At 42.7% G+C, this 17,628-nt stretch overlaps 2 protein-coding genes across 2 annotated transcripts; one reads left to right on the top strand and one right to left on the bottom strand.

Moving 5' to 3' along the window:
- The first annotated feature begins 107 nt into the window (after nt 1-107).
- Nucleotides 108-6,239, top strand: aldh6a1 (aldehyde dehydrogenase 6 family, member A1). The gene is made up of 12 exons (XM_085256714.1): nt 108-262; nt 736-780; nt 868-942; nt 1,205-1,366; nt 1,789-1,867; nt 2,622-2,924; nt 3,177-3,298; nt 3,634-3,823; nt 4,307-4,488; nt 4,583-4,762; nt 5,671-5,769; nt 5,874-6,239. Exons 1-12 carry the CDS (start codon nt 224-226, stop codon nt 5,976-5,978), a joined length of 1,581 nt encoding a protein of 526 aa, XP_085112840.1. The 5' UTR covers nt 108-223; the 3' UTR covers nt 5,979-6,239.
- Nucleotides 6,240-6,279: 40 nt separating this feature from the next.
- On the bottom strand, nt 6,280-16,723 carry bbof1a (basal body orientation factor 1a). Its single transcript, XM_085256715.1, has 11 exons — nt 16,454-16,723; nt 16,123-16,375; nt 14,435-14,500; nt 12,575-12,655; nt 12,400-12,480; nt 11,772-11,848; nt 9,591-9,735; nt 8,572-9,062; nt 8,270-8,374; nt 7,422-7,493; nt 6,280-7,242 (listed from the first exon to the last, which is right to left on the bottom strand). The coding sequence occupies exons 1-11, from the start codon at nt 16,495-16,497 to the stop codon at nt 7,149-7,151; spliced, it is 1,509 nt and encodes a 502-aa protein (XP_085112841.1). The 5' UTR covers nt 16,498-16,723; the 3' UTR covers nt 6,280-7,148.
- Between the last annotated feature and the right edge of the window lie 905 nt (nt 16,724-17,628).

Genomic DNA, 17,628 nt, shown 5'->3' with positions numbered 1-17,628 from the left:
GAGTCGTGATTGGACAGAAGGCAATCTCGAGAACCCAATCACGCTGCGTTATTAGTGAGAGGGCGAATTTGGAGCCTTTAGGAAGCCTCAATTTCCCCAGAGCCCGCCCACAGGTGATTCACATCTGTGGGGTGGAAAGCTGAATGCTGTCTTCTGCTGGCCACCGCGCTACCTGCCTGCACAGTGGGTCAAATCAGTTCGGCGTAGCACATGATATCCCAGAATGGCGTCAACAGCTCTGAGATCAGCGTTCAGGACCAAGGTAAAGTGCAAGTGGCAGCGTGTGGTCAGCTCTGATTGTTGACACAGTGTCCTGCAGAAGTTATGTCCGTGCATTCCTTTACAGGGGAGGAATAACGTTTTTCCTCAGTTCAAAAATCTTAAGAGGATTAAAAGTAATAATAATAATTTTATGCCTTCAAGAGCTGATTTATAACATGAAGAAAGTTTTTCTACTCGTGTTCAGCTGCAGGTGCATTTAAGCGCAAAGAAGTCTACCCGTGCACCTGCAGCCTGGACCGCATTCCTTCTCTCAGTCCGCTTCACTCAGCTTGACTTTGTCCCCATTTTCACAACTCCACACTCAGTAGTTGCACATTAATCTAATCGGCCAACAGGCTGCAGCTGGTTGACAAAATGTGCAAATGAAACAGCACGTTGTACTTCTAGGATGGATAAATACTGCAGTTTTTGCTACTTTTAGCGATTTGACTCCCTGCTGTGCCGCTTTCACAGGTTCCATTTAGAGTCGGCCGACTGTGCTACTCCTCCTCCTCTGTGGTGAGTGCTTATGAGTAACTGTTAATCTGGTAATACATTTCAGAGATAATCAACCCTACGAGTAAATGCTGATATCTTTCCTCACAGCCCACCACCAAACTGTTTATTGATGGGAAGTTTGTTGAATCCAAGTCCTCGGAATGGCTGGATATTCACAATCCTGTAAGTACTTCTAGTATTTCTTGGCAACATCCATTATTAGTTGAGGTGAATGTATACTGATGCCTCACCACACTGTGCTTGTACAGTATGGAGTTGCTTAACCTGGACATACTGGTCCAGACTGGTTTGTGTAGATGGGCATCCCACGTCAACATTTAGATTCAGATTTGGCATTATTGAATGAGCAGTATAAATTAGCACTTATTTTTAGTGTTTAAAAAAAATCCAGCTTAGAGATCATGACTTTTTTCCACTTTCACAGGCTACCAATGAGGTGATCACCCGCGTGCCCAAAGCCACCCAGGAGGAGATGCTGGCTGCTGTAGACTCATGCTCCAGAGCCTTTCGCTCCTGGTCTGAGACCTCCATCTTGGCTCGACAGCAGGTTTTTCTGCGCTATCAGCAGCTTATCAAGGACAATATTGTAAGTCACCGTAAGGTGCTCTGAAAGTAAAAACACATTCAGCCTTGTTTAATTAATGAATCAAACAAGAGCGTGGACTCACCGTTGCCTCACAGAGAGAGGTTCTTAGGTCTCCCTCTTCTCTCTGGGTACTCTGGCTTCCTCCCAAAGTTCAAAGACATGCGTGTTAGGTTAACTGGAGATTTTAGACTGGCTATGTCTCTGCGTTAGCCCTGCAATAGGCTAGTGACTTGTTCAGAGTGCACCCCACCTCTCACCATATGACAGCTCGTATCCAGCCCCACTCCAGCCGTGGGCTTGGATGGATGAATGAACAGATGGACAGACAGCATGTTAGTCCGTCCACAGTAGTTCAGAGCTCTTGTTTGAGTGAAACTTGACTTTAGGCTATATAGCTGATACAGCGTCCTCATGCGTTTCAGAAAGAACTTGCCAAGGCCATCACAGTGGAGCAGGGGAAGACCCTTGCAGATGCAGAGGGAGATGTGTTCAGAGGATTGCGTAAGTGTGTCTGACACACACACACACACACACACACATGCACACAGATGTCCTTTTTGTCATTGAGCAACAAGTGGTTAAATATTTGCATTTTGTGTAGGCTCTTAACTCATTTACAGGAATCTGTTAATCTGTTTCATCTTGTATATGGGACAAGCGGGACAGAGGGTGGTTTATTACATGACTGATTCTGTGGAAGATTAAATTTTGATATTTTTAGGCCTTTCTATGATAGTAAATAACATGCAACAATTGGCCTGGGACAGTAAGGAGATGAGTTTTTAGTAATATGTGAACTAACAAAGTTGCTCCTGAAAAAATTATTAGTTCAAATTCAGTGATTTGATGTGGTTTGTTATGTCTGTTATTTCTTTCATGGAGATGGTGTTTTAGATCATCTTCATATGCCCGGTTTTTTTATTGACGTAGTTGTATAAATTGGCTTAGAATAAAAAATAATGTATCTGTGACAGCTGGAGTTGTCATTATAATAAAAATATTTCATGTTTACATCATACTTGAATCATCGTTTTAATAAAATGCAGATCACGATATCTACCTTTGCTAACTTTATCCTGGTGTAGCAGCTGACACACACATGCTTTTGTTTAAATGTCGTGCCTGTGCACATAAATAACCAACTACTGCCAGGGGTGTTGAACATAAGGACAAAATCTCGTGAAATGAAAAGATGCCAGTCATCCTTTAATTGCTAAACCTGACCATACTATGGTTCATACTTCTTTCTGTGCAGAGGTGGTAGAACACACCTGCAGCATCACCTCCCTGATGCTCGGGGAAACCCTGCCCTCCATCTCCAAAGACATGGACACTTACACCTATCGCCTTCCCCTTGGGGTGTGTGCCGGCATTGCCCCCTTCAACTTCCCGGCCATGATCCCCCTGTGGATGTTCCCTATGGGCATGGTATGTGGCAACACGTACCTGCTGAAGCCCTCGGAGCGTGTGCCCACATGCGCCATGCTGCTGGCTAAGATGCTGCAGGATGCTGGCGCTCCAGATGGAACGCTCAACATCATCCACGGCCAACACGACGGTAAGAGCTGGTGGCTGTGTAATGTTACAGTAAGATGTTCGACAAATAAGCTTAAAGCCTCAAATTACCGCCAATAAATCCTTTTTTTTTTTTTTTCTTTTTTTTTAAATCCATCATTCAGATAGAAAATGTAGTTATCTTGGCAGAAAAACAATGTGTGTAACAATGAAGATATCTACATTTGCTCTAAATCATAAACCGTAATCACCTGCCATTACTTAAGTCATCTCTGTAACTGTCTTCCTCTTACAGCTGTGAACTTCATCTGTGACCATCCGGCCATCAAGGCTATCAGCTTTGTTGGCTCAAATCAAGCAGGGGAGTATATTTATGAGAGGGGCTCTAAAAATGGCAAAAGGGTGCAGTCCAACATGGTGAGCAACAGTTTTAATGTCTGACATGTGCTTTAAACATCCAGAAGGTGGCAGCATTGGCCAACAGTTTCAAGTGTTTGTGTCGCCCAATGGTACTGAGGAGTGCATGTGCATGGTGCAGCTGTGCATCACATTTAAAAAGGCCCAGATTGCGAACTGGAAATGTTCCATTGCCTCACGTGGACTGAAATGTGGACCAAGTTTACAATGTGAAATTTGTAGGTCGTTTGTTTCTGATCTAATTCCCTGATTTTTATGTCCCTGCTTGTGACTAACCAGTTGCTGTAATGTGGAGATCAAACGGCAAAGGGCTAACCACTTCTTGTGTACTGTAGGGAGCCAAGAACCATGGTGTGGTGATGCCTGATGCCAACAAGGAGAACACTCTGAACCAGCTTGTGGGCGCGGCGTTCGGGGCAGCGGGACAACGCTGCATGGCTCTGTCCACAGCCATACTGGTGGGCGAGGCGCGTAGCTGGCTGCCGGAGCTGGTGGAACGTGCCAAAGCTCTGCGCGTGGATGCAGGTACCACGCCCCATCGCCTTCACCTCGGCCTCTCCTGTTCTCCTGAGCGCGTTTCCCCCAAGGTCCTTTTTGGTTTTATTCATCTCGGGGCCACCCACACCGCCCTAACCTCACCTCTCGCCTTATGGCCTGTTGTAACTTCACATTGGGAGTCAGCTGGGCTTGTTGAGTCAGCCATGCTGCAAATTTGTGGCCAGATCTGCGGCTCGGGCCTAAATGGCGGTCTAGAGGATCAAATCCTATGAGAAAAGAAGTTGATGTGAAGTAAAATGGAGAATGAGTCTGTGTGTTTACAGCGATATGAAGTTTAATTTGTACATTACACAGGAAACCCGCAAGAATCCATTTTAGAGGGAGTGCCTCAAAGTGCCCCTTGTCCTGGCTTTTGTGGCCAACGAAATGTCAGTGCCCATAGTTTGTTCGCATCAGTCAAGTGACAGAACGTGTAACCTTATAGCTGTTTGTTTTTTGGGGCCCTGCTAGGAGACCAGCCTGGTGCAGATCTGGGGCCTCTGATCTCTCCCCAAGCCAGGAACAGAGTCTGCAGTCTGATCCAGAGCGGCGTGGAGGAGGGAGCAAAGCTGCTACTGGATGGCCGAAATATTAAAGTCAAAGGTTACGAGAACGGCAACTTTGTGGGACCTACCATCCTCGGCAACGTCACAGTATGAGGCTTCATGTGTTAAAAGTACTTGCACGTGAGTGATATTACAAAGATGTCTGCAGTCTGTGAAAGTGCTCCGTTGTGCGCTCTTTCAGCCTCAGATGAAGTGCTACACCGAGGAGATCTTTGGGCCCGTGCTGGTCGTTCTGGAGGCAGACTCCCTGGACAACGCCATCAGTTTGGTTAACAAGAACCCCTATGGCAACGGTACAGCCATCTTCACCACAAACGGTGCCACCGCACGCAAATATACTCACGAGGTGGATGTGGGCCAGGTGAGTGGCCGCTGCGTCCAAATGTGCAGCTCGTTCAAGGGAGAAAGGAGACATTCACGCCGCTCTGTCGTTTCTATGCACCATCTCAAGCGGAGAGAACATCATATTTGTTTGAAAGCCTTCACACATTAAATAAAAACAATTATTTTCCATGTTGAGCATACCCTTATTTGCTCCCTACCCAAAATGCACACCTTAAGCAACCCCCTTTTTCCCCTCCACATCCACACCCAAGAAAGTCGCAAATAGCAACAGCAAATATGCTTCTGTTAAATAAAAATAGGGATGCATAGAAACTTTTCCAGGTAGTATTCAGGGGAAGAGGGGAGTTGGTGGTGAGAATTGTTAAAATTAAATCTCAAAAGGGATTTCTAGGTGCGTATTTAACAGTTAAGTAAAAACATGGCCATCCTGTTTGTTTGCCTGTGGAGCCTAGTTATGCCCTGTGTTTGCTGTTCACATGTCGGGGAATGTTGTGCAGGCCATGTGCCGTACTCGTCTCCAAACCTCCATGCAACAAACATCTACTTTTCTGTTTTTTTTTTTTCTTTTCTCCCATGCACCTTTGCCAAAAGGCCCAAGTATGCAAACCTATTCCCGTTGTTTAAAACACACTAAACCAACCATGCCGTGCCTCTTGGTGTTTTCGCAACAAAACTTTATTTTTATATATTTTTTGTTTTCCTCCCTTTTTCGTAAGAGCACGCTTTGTTTTCACACATCAAATAAAAGCCACAGGTTTATCTCTGTTTTGTGCGATCGTGTAAGCCTGCTTTGTAAACAGCACGCACGTACCGCATCTCTCATCAGCTGAGTCTCGCTTGTCCCTAGCAATTTAGGACCTGAGGGAATTGTTTTACAAACCTTACACTTATGGAAATGAAAGGGACAATGCTTGTTTTCTGCAGGTGGGAGTCAATGTTCCAATCCCGGTGCCGCTGCCAATGTTCTCCTTCACTGGATCGAGGGGATCCTTCAGAGGGGACACGAACTTCTATGGAAAACAAGTGAGTGGCAACTAAAACAAACGGATCCTGTCGTTGGGCCTGTGAGAGTAAAAACACAGCAGCTGTCTTAATGTGATGTAAACGCTTTTATTTTTGCTCTTCAGGGCATCCAGTTCTACACACAGATCAAAACCGTCACCGCACAATGGAAAGCTGAAGATGCCACCTTAAAAAGTCCTGCCGTTACCATGCCTACCATGGGACGCTAAATGCTCCATCCAGTCGCTGCTGATTACTCTTGTAAACCAGGAGACGTCAAACGCTCCACTTGCAAAAGCAGATTCATATGTCACCTGTGAATAGCTCATAAATACAAGTTATAAATAAATAATCCCCAGATTAAAAGGCTTTATATTAGATATGTATATGTGGCTATTGTGTGAGGGGACAACACTAAGGCAATCCAAAAGTTCTGTAACATTATTGGGTCAATGTCATTTCCAGAAATACAGCACCTGCTGAAACTCTTATACACTTGCTGTGTTTGTGTTTCACAGAAATGAAAGCTGCCTGGAGTCACACCGGTTGCCTTTGATTATGCTATCTTACACCTCTCCTCCCATGACCCCCTTTTCTCCTCTGCCACAATGAGGCATCTTCCTGTAAACGTGCCTCATGTTTATCCATTCATCAAGTGTCTTAATGTGCAAATGCTGCACCTGCACTGTACTGATACTCATCAAGCTTACGTTCTAGTATTGTGTATATGACTTATCAGATAAGAGAGCGTCAATGTGCTGACACTTTATATCAAATCTATCAATACACAGGCAACACTATAGCTCACCGGATTGAGCAACTGACCGATAAGCTGTAAATTTTACAGGCCTGGGTTTGAAACAGCCCTGAGCCATTTGCTGCTCTCTTCCAGCTTTCCAATCTACTTTCACCTTTTCTATCATAATAAAAGATAAAACCCCTCAAAAATGACTTAAAAAAAACATCTATCCATCCATTCTTTTTAACCACTTACCACACGGGTGAGTGTGGGTGGGGGGTCATTTGTACAGGTGACCCGGCTATTCAGCTTATAAGATGCTACTTCTGTTCCAACTGCTTGTCACATCTTTGCTGGAAGGCGCAAAGAAAGGATGTAAGTGGATGTAAGGTGTGTGGGCAAACTGAAATCCTCATGTCACCTGGTGCATATGTTCTTATCAGCACTCTGTAGTCACAAATAGATTTTCTTTCTTTTCTTTTTTTAAACTGAGGTACAACAGACAGAACGTGCAAAAGCACTCACATGCCACACCGCACATGCGTGCACGGTAAGATATTTTGAACAAGCACAAACAAACATCCTATATTCTAGTTGTGTTAACACTCTTGAGGAAACACGCAAGCACAGTTTAATGTGAGACACAGAGGCCACTCGGAGGTCACGTGATGTGTGTATCTGGCTGGGCGGCTGGCAGCGTGGACTCTGATGGCGCCGGGGTGCTCATGGTCGCCGGGGACAGCTCCTCTCTAATTCTGGAAGAAAGTCATCATCATGCCACTGTGTTGATAAATCACATGTAGGCACTCATATTCTCACAGCCGCTGCTTTTTTGGCTAAACATGGAATGTGGGGACCAATAAATCTTAAAGGGCTTCTTAATTGCAAGGATGAGGCACAGTTTTTATTCTTGTGCATTCCTTCAGCGTCTTACCCGGCTACATCGTTCTCCGTGAAGCTCCTCTTCTCAGTGGAGGCCGGCAGAGCCACCTGTCGGCTGACTTGGCTGTCAGGAAGATGCGGAGTTGCGGTTAAATACAGAACCTCACAGTGAAAAGTCATGTTTTAGCACAGTGGTGTCTTTTCACTGAGGCCTCCAGCCTGTCTAGCGAAGGGGTTACTCCGGGTCAGCACAACGCACATGGATTTGCATGCTGCAAACTTCAGCTGCCAAATGTTCTGTGTTATTCTGCTGGTCTAGCTGCCAGACCGAGGCTAACCTGAATATACTTCTCCTCATGCCTGCCTTGCCCCTATACATCCAGCTCTCCTGCACACTCCTTCCTGAAAATCATGTTACCAGCTGCTCTCTGACCACAAGTGTTCAAAGAACAAAATAAGCTGCGAGTGCACGTGAAGAGAGGCCAATAGGGTGAAAGCAAATCGACGTGACCAGATGTTTGTTTCCAAGCACACGACTCTGCGGCCTGGGCCTATTTTTACTATTGTGCCCAGACTCTTTCTTCATTCTTTTTAAGCAGCTGCATGGAAAAGAAAATTGCTTGAAGCCTAACTGATGTTTTATGGTATCCTCTTCTGCTGAGAAAATGGCTGTTTAAAACATTAAAAAGAGGGAGGAGTCATCAGAAGCTGTGACTGAACCTCTGCACAGTGTCACTGCACTTTGTTCTTCAGAGTTAATTGCCGCAGCAGTGTCAGTTCATTCTGGGGGATTACAAAAGGATTCGAATGTATTAAAATCGGGATGAAGTCAATGAGCGAACAAAGCGTCCAGCATGACTTTTGCTAAGTCAAACATAAACAATTGCAGCGTTTCATTACCTTTCTCTGCATCCATTCATTTTAGCAAAGAGAAGCCGGAGCACTTGTTCCTTTTGCTCCCAAGTGAGATCAGAGATTTCAACTTCGCTCCCCGGTTGATCCGTCCTTCAAGACAAGCAGATGAAATCACATTTCAGTGTCACTTTTGTTGTGTAAATTCCTTTACTCAATGAATATGAACCACAAAGATGTTTGCTGACCACTGAACAAGCTGGGAATCAGCACTAGTAAACATAAGGAATTAAAAATATCAGGAAGATACACACAGCGTATGGAAATGATGAGAAGGGCAGGACACCTACCATGTCGCAGCCGCCTCCATGTCTGAATAGACAGAGTTGGTACTGTGGGCAGTTTTATGGAAGGTGCGGATGGGTGGGAACTTTATCTTTCCTGCTGTGGCTTCTCTAAACCTCCTACGATAACTCTGCAGTGCCTCCTGTCTGTATTGGAGCCTGCTGTCCTTGATCTCCTTCCTCACATGACCCAGTGCTTCATGGAAGAACTCCTCCAGCTCTTGGCGCTTTGCTACAATGGTGCTCGCCAGTTGCTTCACATGCTTCATTTCCTTTTCTCGCATCGCGAGCACTTTCTGCAGCTTGTCCAGCTCCACCTGGCTGGCCTGGATGGTGACCAGGTTCGCCTTCTCTTTCTTCTCCTGCTGCTCAATCTCCACGGCTTTGAGCTGCAGGGCCTCCTCCAGGGAAGCCACCTCGGCCCTCAGTTCAGTTAGCTTCTGTTTTTGAGTCCCCATCTGTGCTGCGTTGTCCTTTACCGTCAACTCCAGCATGCTCTAGGTGAGCAGGAAACGGATAACACAGAGTTAATTTTAGAAAATCCTCTCACTTTTATTCCAGTGTAGAACAAGGAACAGATATTGACTTGTGTTCCAGCCTGTTCTGCTCAGTGAGTGGTCAAAGTTTCAGTAAGCCAGGTTTACTCTACTGATTAGCTGTCATCATCAGAGGTAAGATTAATGTGCCCAGCATTTATTTATGTTTAAGAATCACAGCCAGAAAACGGCCAAGGATAAGCTACTTTATTTGAACCCAGACACCAGTGGAAACTCACCACAACCACTGACCGCTGAGAGGCTGGATAGTAGTCAGAAGATGAGGGGGGTGGGAGTGGGACCACAAGCAAAATACACAGGATCAGCACAAGTAAACAACACAAGGGAAAAACCACCTGAAATATATTCTGCACAGATCTGACAAGTGTTTCATAACTGAAAGTGATTTAAAATGTCTTTATGGAGATGAATGGCCTGCTGGTGCCTAATAGCTACTCTGGTGTTTGCTGTCCTTTGGTTTAAACATACCTTGTCCAATGCCAGTGAGGTGTTTTCCTCAGTCAGTAACTTTGCTAACTTCTGCAGATCCTCTGCCTCCTTTATGTGATATTTCAGCTTGTCAATGAGGCAATCGCGCTCCTTGATCACAGAGTGCAAAGCATCTTTCAATCGCCTAAACAGTTTACAGCATAAAAGAGAGACACTGAAAAATGAATCAACAGTTATGAACACGCACCAGTCTTGATATTGTGTTCAGCAGTATTTGCAGTCAATTCCTAGCCTGCTGCAAAAAAAAAAATTCATTTATTTATTTGTGAAATACAGTCCAAAAAATGAAAATAAAAGTATAAACCCTGTCAGTTCTAAGATTTTGTGCATCAGTGTTTAGTCTTTATGAGCACTTAAAATTAGATAAACACAACCTCAGATGATCTATAAAACATGGCATATTATACTGAGTCAAGAACAACTTGGCTGATGAAGCAGTGTATGGGGAAAACTAAGTACTAGTTACACAGAGATCATGAGAGCAACTATCAGTCAGATGCTGCTACTCAAATGATATGAAATGTGACCATGTTCACAGAAGCAAAGGTTTTGGCAGTTTGTTCATCTGGTGCATTCAGATGTGTGTAGACACAATTCCAATTAGGAAAAATATCGGCAATGATCTCAGAGAATCTGGGAACGGTTATTAGCTCATTTTAAACAATCTGAAGTCCTTCTACAGTGAAGGATTGTTCACAAGTGGAAAACACTCAAGGAAGTTGCCAATCTTTGCAAAAGTAGATGTTCCAGCTAAGAGAAATTAAAAAAAGACTACTAAGGCCCCAGTTAGCATGTAACTACAGTACAAAAACAAACAAACAAACAAAGTATTGCATCTTTGCCTCGTCTTTCTAAAAAAAGACATGTCAGTATGACTTCGGTTTGCAAAGATGCATCTTAGACAAACCACAAAACCTCTAGAACAATATCCTTTGGAGAAACAAGACCAAAATTGAGTTGTTGCCCATAATTTATAGTGCCACATTTCATGACAAGCAAACACAAGATATCAGCACAAATACCTCAACCCGACTGCCAAGCATGGTGGTGGAGGAGTGATGGTTTGGGCACCTTGCAGTCATTGAGTCGACCACGAACTCCTCTGTACACCAAAGTATTCTAGAATCAAAATGAGAGGCCATCTGTCTGATAGCTAAGGCTTGACTCGGTCATGCCAGTGGTCAGGACAATGATCCCGAGCACAGCATCAAATCTACAACAGAATGGCCAAAAAAAAGAAAAAGACTAACAATGACCTGGTCAAAGCGCCACCCGAGTGAAATGATCTTAAGCTGCGCATGAATAATTGCTGCAAACCTCAATAAACTGAAGCAAAATTGTAAAGAAAAGTGGGTCAGAATTCCTCCACAATGATATAAGAGGCACACGGTCACACAGTAACGTTATTTCTGCTAAATGACGATGGCAATTTTATTCATACAGCACATTTCATTATACTTCAGCTCAGTGTATTTTAAACAGACAATAAAGGTGGTGTGGATGTACTTAGTTTTTCACACACTGCTTCTTTGTTCTGGCTTAGTTTTTGTTCATTAAAGGATGTCCTTGACGAATATGTCATCTGTTGATGTCCTGATACACAAAACTTGAATGTAATTCAAAGAAAATATTATTTTTACCATGACTGCATATTTCAAAGTTATTAAGTAGTGCATATTACAATAATATAATAAGGACATTTTCTTTTGTAAGCCTCGTAAAGTGAATTAACTGAATGACTGCACTTGACTTTTTAAGATCACCCACATGTGTCCAAAATTAAATCAATTACCGACACCAAGAGCAAACCGACAGGACCACACCAGTATCAATGTAAATGTTTTATGAGCTGTAAAAAATAACTAAACACAGCAGAGGCAGTGCACATCTTATGGCCTCAAAAGTAATAAACTATGGTCTTCCACACACACACTTTACTTTTTCCTCGCTGCAGCATGGCTGAGGATGTGTTCCTTGGAACATGACGAGCCGGCGTGGTCAAAAAATAACATCAGTTCTAGCGAAATCTATTTTTATACATAATCACTCATATGAGTAAATTATTTTCTCTTTGCACTTTGCATGACAGTGCAATTTATAGAGCAAAATTAGACTGTAAAGTGACAGCAAAACAAACAAACAAACAAACAAAGGACTCACACAATGGCTTCACGGTGGTCCTCCGCCATCTTGGCCATTGTTTGACTACATGCCTTTGTTTCTTTCTCCAAGCGTTCCTGAAGGGAAATTTACAGCTTTTTCACTCTTTCAACTTTCAATATTAAAGCTTCTTTTTCACCAACATCTTTTGCACTTAGACATTTGTACCTGGTCAAACCGAGCATCAGATGGGAAAAAGGTCATTTAAGTGACTTTGACCATTTGGTACCAAATGGTTCTGAGTGTTTCAGAAATTGCTGCTCTGCTCAGGATTTTTCACTCTAGAGTTTACAGACAGCAGCCAAAAAACGAGAGAATTTGCAGTGAGCAGCGGTTCTGTTGGAGAAAATGTCTTGTTGATACCAGACATGAGAGAAGAATGGCCAGACTGCTTTAAGCCGATAGGAAGAGCACTTTTGGGACAAGGTGGAACGGAAGATTCACATCACAGATCTGCAGAAACTGTGTTGCTGTCATGTCAGCACCTTGTTAAATCTATGCCGTGAAGAATGAAGACATTTCTAAAACCAAAAGGGGGTCCAAGCTGGTCCTAGCAAGACATAGCTAACAAGTAAGTGTAGTTCCAAACCCGGGGGAGAATTTTTGGATTATATTCCTGACTTCCTACCATTTCTTTTAAGAACTGATCCTCCTTCTCTCTTAGGTGTTGCATTAGCTTCTTGTAAGCATCATCGCTGCTTTGTTTCATCTGGAATATGAAAAACCATGGTTACTGGTCACATTTTAATATCCTTACATGTAATAAGTATTTTTTTTGTGGGTTTTTTTTTGTGTGTCCTCACGTGAACGATATCCTGCTCCCTTTGGACTTCTATTTCTTTCATCTTTCTCATTTCTTCCTGGATCATGTTAAGCTCACTGACCTTTTGAATTAGACAAACACACAGACACAAAAACAGAATCCTGGGTATTAAATGCCATGTCTCAACTGTACGCATAAATCCACTTAGACTGGATCTGGTGCAAACATCCCACAAGTGCAGCTTGTAATACTTAGGAAGATTTCATCGTGGAGTTCAAATGGCCAATGCTCTTTTGCAAACTGACTTCAGCACAGATCACTCGTGCTAAATACCTCAAGATGCTACTGTGGAGAAGCCAGTCTGAGCAAAATGTGACAAAATGACCAAAGTCATGAGAAACTAGAAAAACACGCACCCACAAACATGTACATGACGAGTAAATGAGAGGCTATCAACCATCTGATTACAACGTTAGGCCTAATCGTTATTCTGCAGATAACTCCGTTCGCATTCGTCGACTTCAGAGAGCCACTCGACAGTATTTACACAAGCTGGTTTGCGTCATCTGCAATTTTCACTGTGTGGGATCTATCAAGTGGTCAAGCCTTCCAAAAATACCTTCCAGTTTAAAGTTCACAGCGATTAGTACAGCCTAAATATGTCTTTTCCTGATGCTGCAAATTGAACATATGCAGGACAGTTATAAAAATAACTGTTTTAAAACACAGCTTATCACTATTGGAATAGTTTGGATAGTCATCAAAACATACATTACACAGAGATAAGCAGTCATACTGACATAGAAGCTATGGAATGAATGTTTATGTAAACAATAACCTACAAAAATTAGCTTTTAGCAAAAACTACTGAATCAGCCAACCTGATGGAAGGGGAAAGGCTGTTCCACAGTTTGGTTGCTAAAACATCAAAAGCGTGGTCACCTCTTGGTTTTAAGAACAGTTAAAAAACACTGATAACATAATTAAAGAGGCTGCAGGCCTGTAGTATAAGCCAGACCATGTAGAGTCCACGAAAAAATGAATTCTACATTTCACTGAAAGCCATGAGAGGGTGGCAAAAATAGGCCCTATATGCCAACGCTGCATCCTAGGCCAACTCGATGTCTTCCAGGAAGGATTAAGCATTCAGCTCATGTGACCTTACAGTAAGAAAAGGGCTGTAAACAGCATGTTTTGGGTCACATCTCTGGAGTTAGCCACAGAATTTTCCACTGACTGATCGTATGTGAGAGGTCCATACATTTATGTAACAGGCTTGTTTTAAGTTGGTCCAAACCAGGCTTCTTTTTTCATCCATCATGTAAAAAGAGCTGGAGGATGGAAAACAGCTGCTAGCAAAAGGCTTTCTGTACATTTTTTTTTGTCTCCACTTGTCAAGCAAGCAATGCAAAATTTCTTTATTTTAATTATAAGAAGCTGAGTGCAGGGATGGAAGAGTCAAAAGTTCCTTTGCATTTTAGCGTAAGGATATGTGTGATATGTGAGGTATGGTTAACACATCAAGACCAGCAACGAGACTGCTTTTCTCCAACCAAGCACTTTTAAATTATGCTTTTCCCCCCTGTAGCCACTGACGTGGATTTAAATAACATTGGACCATGTAACTTGGAATGTGTGGGGTTTGTTTTTTGCTTTATGGTCACTTTGTTTGGTTGTTTTCTTACATAATAAATATCCACATAATTGCACACAAGACAGCTGTTGAGACACAGCGCAGCACATTTTTGTGATGCTACAGGTTTAACACGAGTACAGTAAATCACAAGCTCTACTGGAGTTTTCTGCCATGTACATACTAGGCATGTGGAGCATGTTTCGTGGACCAGATGTGAAAGTGCCTGTCTTTCTTTTAGTGTGGCTGAGTTTTATATGAACTCACCAATTTGTCCTTCTCTTCTCGGGCAAGTGCCTGCTGAGTTTGTAAGGCCTTCTCCAGCACACAAATCTGTAAAGTAACAGTTTAAATCATCCAAGAAAACACCACATTGATCACTTACATGAGGGCTGTCAACCTAATTTTACATATTCATGGGCCACACACTGCACACTTTGAGCTTTTTTAAACAGAGAGTGTTTTACTGTGAAAGATTACGACGGAATATTAGGGCCACATTAAGAAAGAAAAAATATTGTTGATCATATTGAGGGGCGATCGTGGCTCAAGAGTTGGGAGTTTGCCTTGTAATCGGAAGGTTGCCGGTTCGAGCCCCGGCTCGGACAGTCTCGGTCGTTGTGTCCTTGCAAGACACTTCACCCGTTGCCTACTGGTGGTGGTCAGAGGGCCCGGTGGCGCCAGTGTCCGGCAGCCTCGCCTCTGTCAGTGCGCCCCAGGGTGGCTGTGGCTACAATGTAGCTGCCATCACCTATGTGTGGATGACTGGATATGTAAAGCGCTTTGGGGTCTTAGGGACTAGTAAGGCGCTATAAATACAGACCATTTACAGGCCATATTAAAAAATAAAGTCAAAAATCAATTTTGAGAAAAATGTGGAAATTACTGATGTTTTTCCATATGTGAATATATGTGATATCAAAAAATCACAACAACAACAATTATAATAATATAATTAGTAATAACATTAGTAATAACACCACTCCCACCATCACTACTGCTGCTACAATTTCTACTACTTCTTGATAGCAATAAGAATGCTGAAAAGGAGAGGTAATTAATGAAATACAAATAGAAATAATGATAAAACGGGGGTGCTAAGATGGGAACTAGGAATTAGGACACTAGGCACTGGTGATTGTACAGGGTGATCCTCGTTAGGACTACCAAGGTTTTTGGGAGAGAGGTTGGTGTCATTATAGGGCAAGTCGGCAGTATTTTTGTTCTTTATTCAATAAATTATTTTTGTCTTTTATGGTGTTGTATATAGAAAGTAGAAATGATCCTAATCTACCAACTTTGATCTTAAATGGGCCAGTCCAGTAAATCTCCCCTTTCTGTTGGTGGAAAGAACTTTAAGTACACATTTAATCCTTGAGATATCTTCATAAAAGAAAAGAAGTGCAATTTCAGCAGTAAGTCTCAGTTTTCTACATATAAAGAAATGCTACAGTAGTAAATGACAGAAATCTGTCAGCACAACTGATAATTTAAATGTTGGTTTAAATTATAAGAAATTAATGTGTAATATTACTCAAAACGTTCTGGTAGCACATTGCCTAAACTATTATAAAACATAAAGGTTTGCTTAATTTACTTTAAATTTCTTATTCATTTTTTTTCCACTGTGGATATAAAGCATACATTTTTGTAGTAAATAGTGAAAAAACAGAAACTTTTCCATCATTTGATTGTTTATCTATGACTTGATTAATTTTGGCTTCATCTTTGGTCTGAAGTCTATATCAGTAGAAAAATCCTACATTTATGCCCTCCTTTCCAAAGTCATAGAGGGCCAGATTGGAGTCTTTGTTGGGCCGATTCTGGCCCTCCAGCCTTATGTTTGACACCCCTGATTTACACCTAACATATGAAAGTTTGACAATTTTGTATTAGCTTTTATTGTACTTTCGGTTGGCACTGCTTTAAAATATTCAGTTGAGTTATTCCGGGACCTTTTCCTCTTTAGCTGCCAGCTGTCTCTCCCAGTGGCCTGCTATATGGATCGCGTCTTTCTCCGCGTGGTACAGCTGATTGGTGAGATGCTCGTTTGCGCGTGCCACCTTCTGACAAGACTCGGTGTAGTCCCTCAGGGACTGCTCGGTGGCCTTTAACCTCAGCTCCCACAGGACGGCGTTGGCCTTGGCCTTCTCCACGTCCGACTCTTTGTCCGTTTTCGAGTCCCGTTTGCCTTCCTTCTTTTCTTTCCTGAAACAAAACCCAAAGAGGAGTTCAAGTTTCCGTTTGTACTTCAGCTCGGCTAACAACAACAAAACGCACACTTACCCGCCTTTGGTCTTTTTAGGGTTGGAGGCTTTATTCGTCGGCATCGCTGCTACAATTACTGCTACAACAACCGAGTGCTAGAACAAAGAGGAAAAGCTGAGGGCAAATAATAACACTGAAAGATGAGTAGCTCCAGTAACCTGCTGGGAATGTTTGGGTCAAAGGTTGTTGCCAAGGGCACGATGTAGACTTTTTTTTTGTATAAACTTTATTGATATGCAACAAATAGCTCGTTACAATGGTTGTGCTAGCCGTCTCCATCAATTCCGTTGTTTTTTATTCAATAGTAACAGCTGTTTAGTTTTTTTTTCTTTAAGAGAACCGAGTCCACAGATCTCCCGCCCACAGGGAAAGCGTTCCTGAGTCTGGGGTGGAGGTGGCACTGTTAAAAAAGCGCTGTATCCGTAGTTTTCAGCCTTTTATGATGAACAACCAGCAGACACTATAGTCACATAACTTCAGGGACCTACTTGGGACATGTGCATGTAATCTCCAATGTATGATGGTGCTTGTCTATGACTGCGGTCAAGTGAGCCCTCACTTACGAAGTCGCAGTCAAGCTAGCCGCCCCGCCAGCCGCACCTAAAATGTTGTTGCACTACTCTTACGCATATTACGGTATAGGTGCCGACTGGCTTAGAAACGCAGTGTTTTCTGTCCTGACACTATTTTACTTCACAATCCACTCCCAGTTTTGGTTAATCTCCACTTTCACCCCTGTGATCCACAGCCCAAATTACTGTATGATTCAGAGAAAATTAACAATAAAATTTACCCAATTTACTCAACTATACTTTTAATGTCCTCATCTTTGAGCTCAGATTACAGGAAAACTGAAAGAGGTGACGCAGATATCTCACTGGATTATGACTCTGGGTGACCCCCACTCTGCATGCTGTGATCCACAGCCAAAATTACTGTACAGTTTTTGAGAAAATTGATAGTAAAATCTTCCCATTTTGCTTTACTGTACTCTACATATTGACATCTTTGATCTCCGATTACAGGAAAACTGTAAGAGGTGACGCAGATATTTCACTGGATTATGAATCTAGGCTGTCGCCACTCTTCACCCTGTGATCCACAGCCAAAATTACTGTACGGATTTTGAGAAAATTGATAGTAAACTTTGCACAATTTACTCTACTGTACTCTATATATTCTCATCTTTGAGC

The sequence above is a fragment of the Mchenga conophoros genome, linkage group LG19 (assembly GCF_057382185.1).
Source record: "Mchenga conophoros isolate Kocher_MC1m ecotype Shallow Benthic linkage group LG19, M_conophoros_male_GT1.1, whole genome shotgun sequence".
Classification (NCBI taxonomy): Eukaryota; Metazoa; Chordata; class Actinopteri; order Cichliformes; family Cichlidae; genus Mchenga; species Mchenga conophoros.
This window is presented reverse-complemented; position numbering and strand designations above follow the sequence as displayed.

Bases quoted from the DNA above. Each gene is read 5' to 3' on its own strand.
- bbof1a (XM_085256715.1), bottom strand. From the start codon at position 16,497: ATGCCGACGAATAAAGCCTCCAACCCTAAAAAGACCAAAGGCGG. The intron at 16,376-16,453 runs GTAAGTGTGCGT...GTTTTGTTTCAG, and splicing joins CCTAAAAAGACCAAAGGCGG to GAAAGAAAAGAAGGAAGGCA. The intron at 7,494-8,269 runs GTAATGAAACGC...TCTTCCTGACAG, and splicing joins ATGAATGGATGCAGAGAAAG to CCAAGTCAGCCGACAGGTGG.
- aldh6a1 (XM_085256714.1), top strand. From the start codon at position 224: ATGGCGTCAACAGCTCTGAGATCAGCGTTCAGGACCAAG. The intron at 3,299-3,633 runs GTGAGCAACAGT...TGTGTACTGTAG, and splicing joins AAAGGGTGCAGTCCAACATG to GGAGCCAAGAACCATGGTGT. The intron at 5,770-5,873 runs GTGAGTGGCAAC...TTTGCTCTTCAG, and splicing joins CGAACTTCTATGGAAAACAA to GGCATCCAGTTCTACACACA.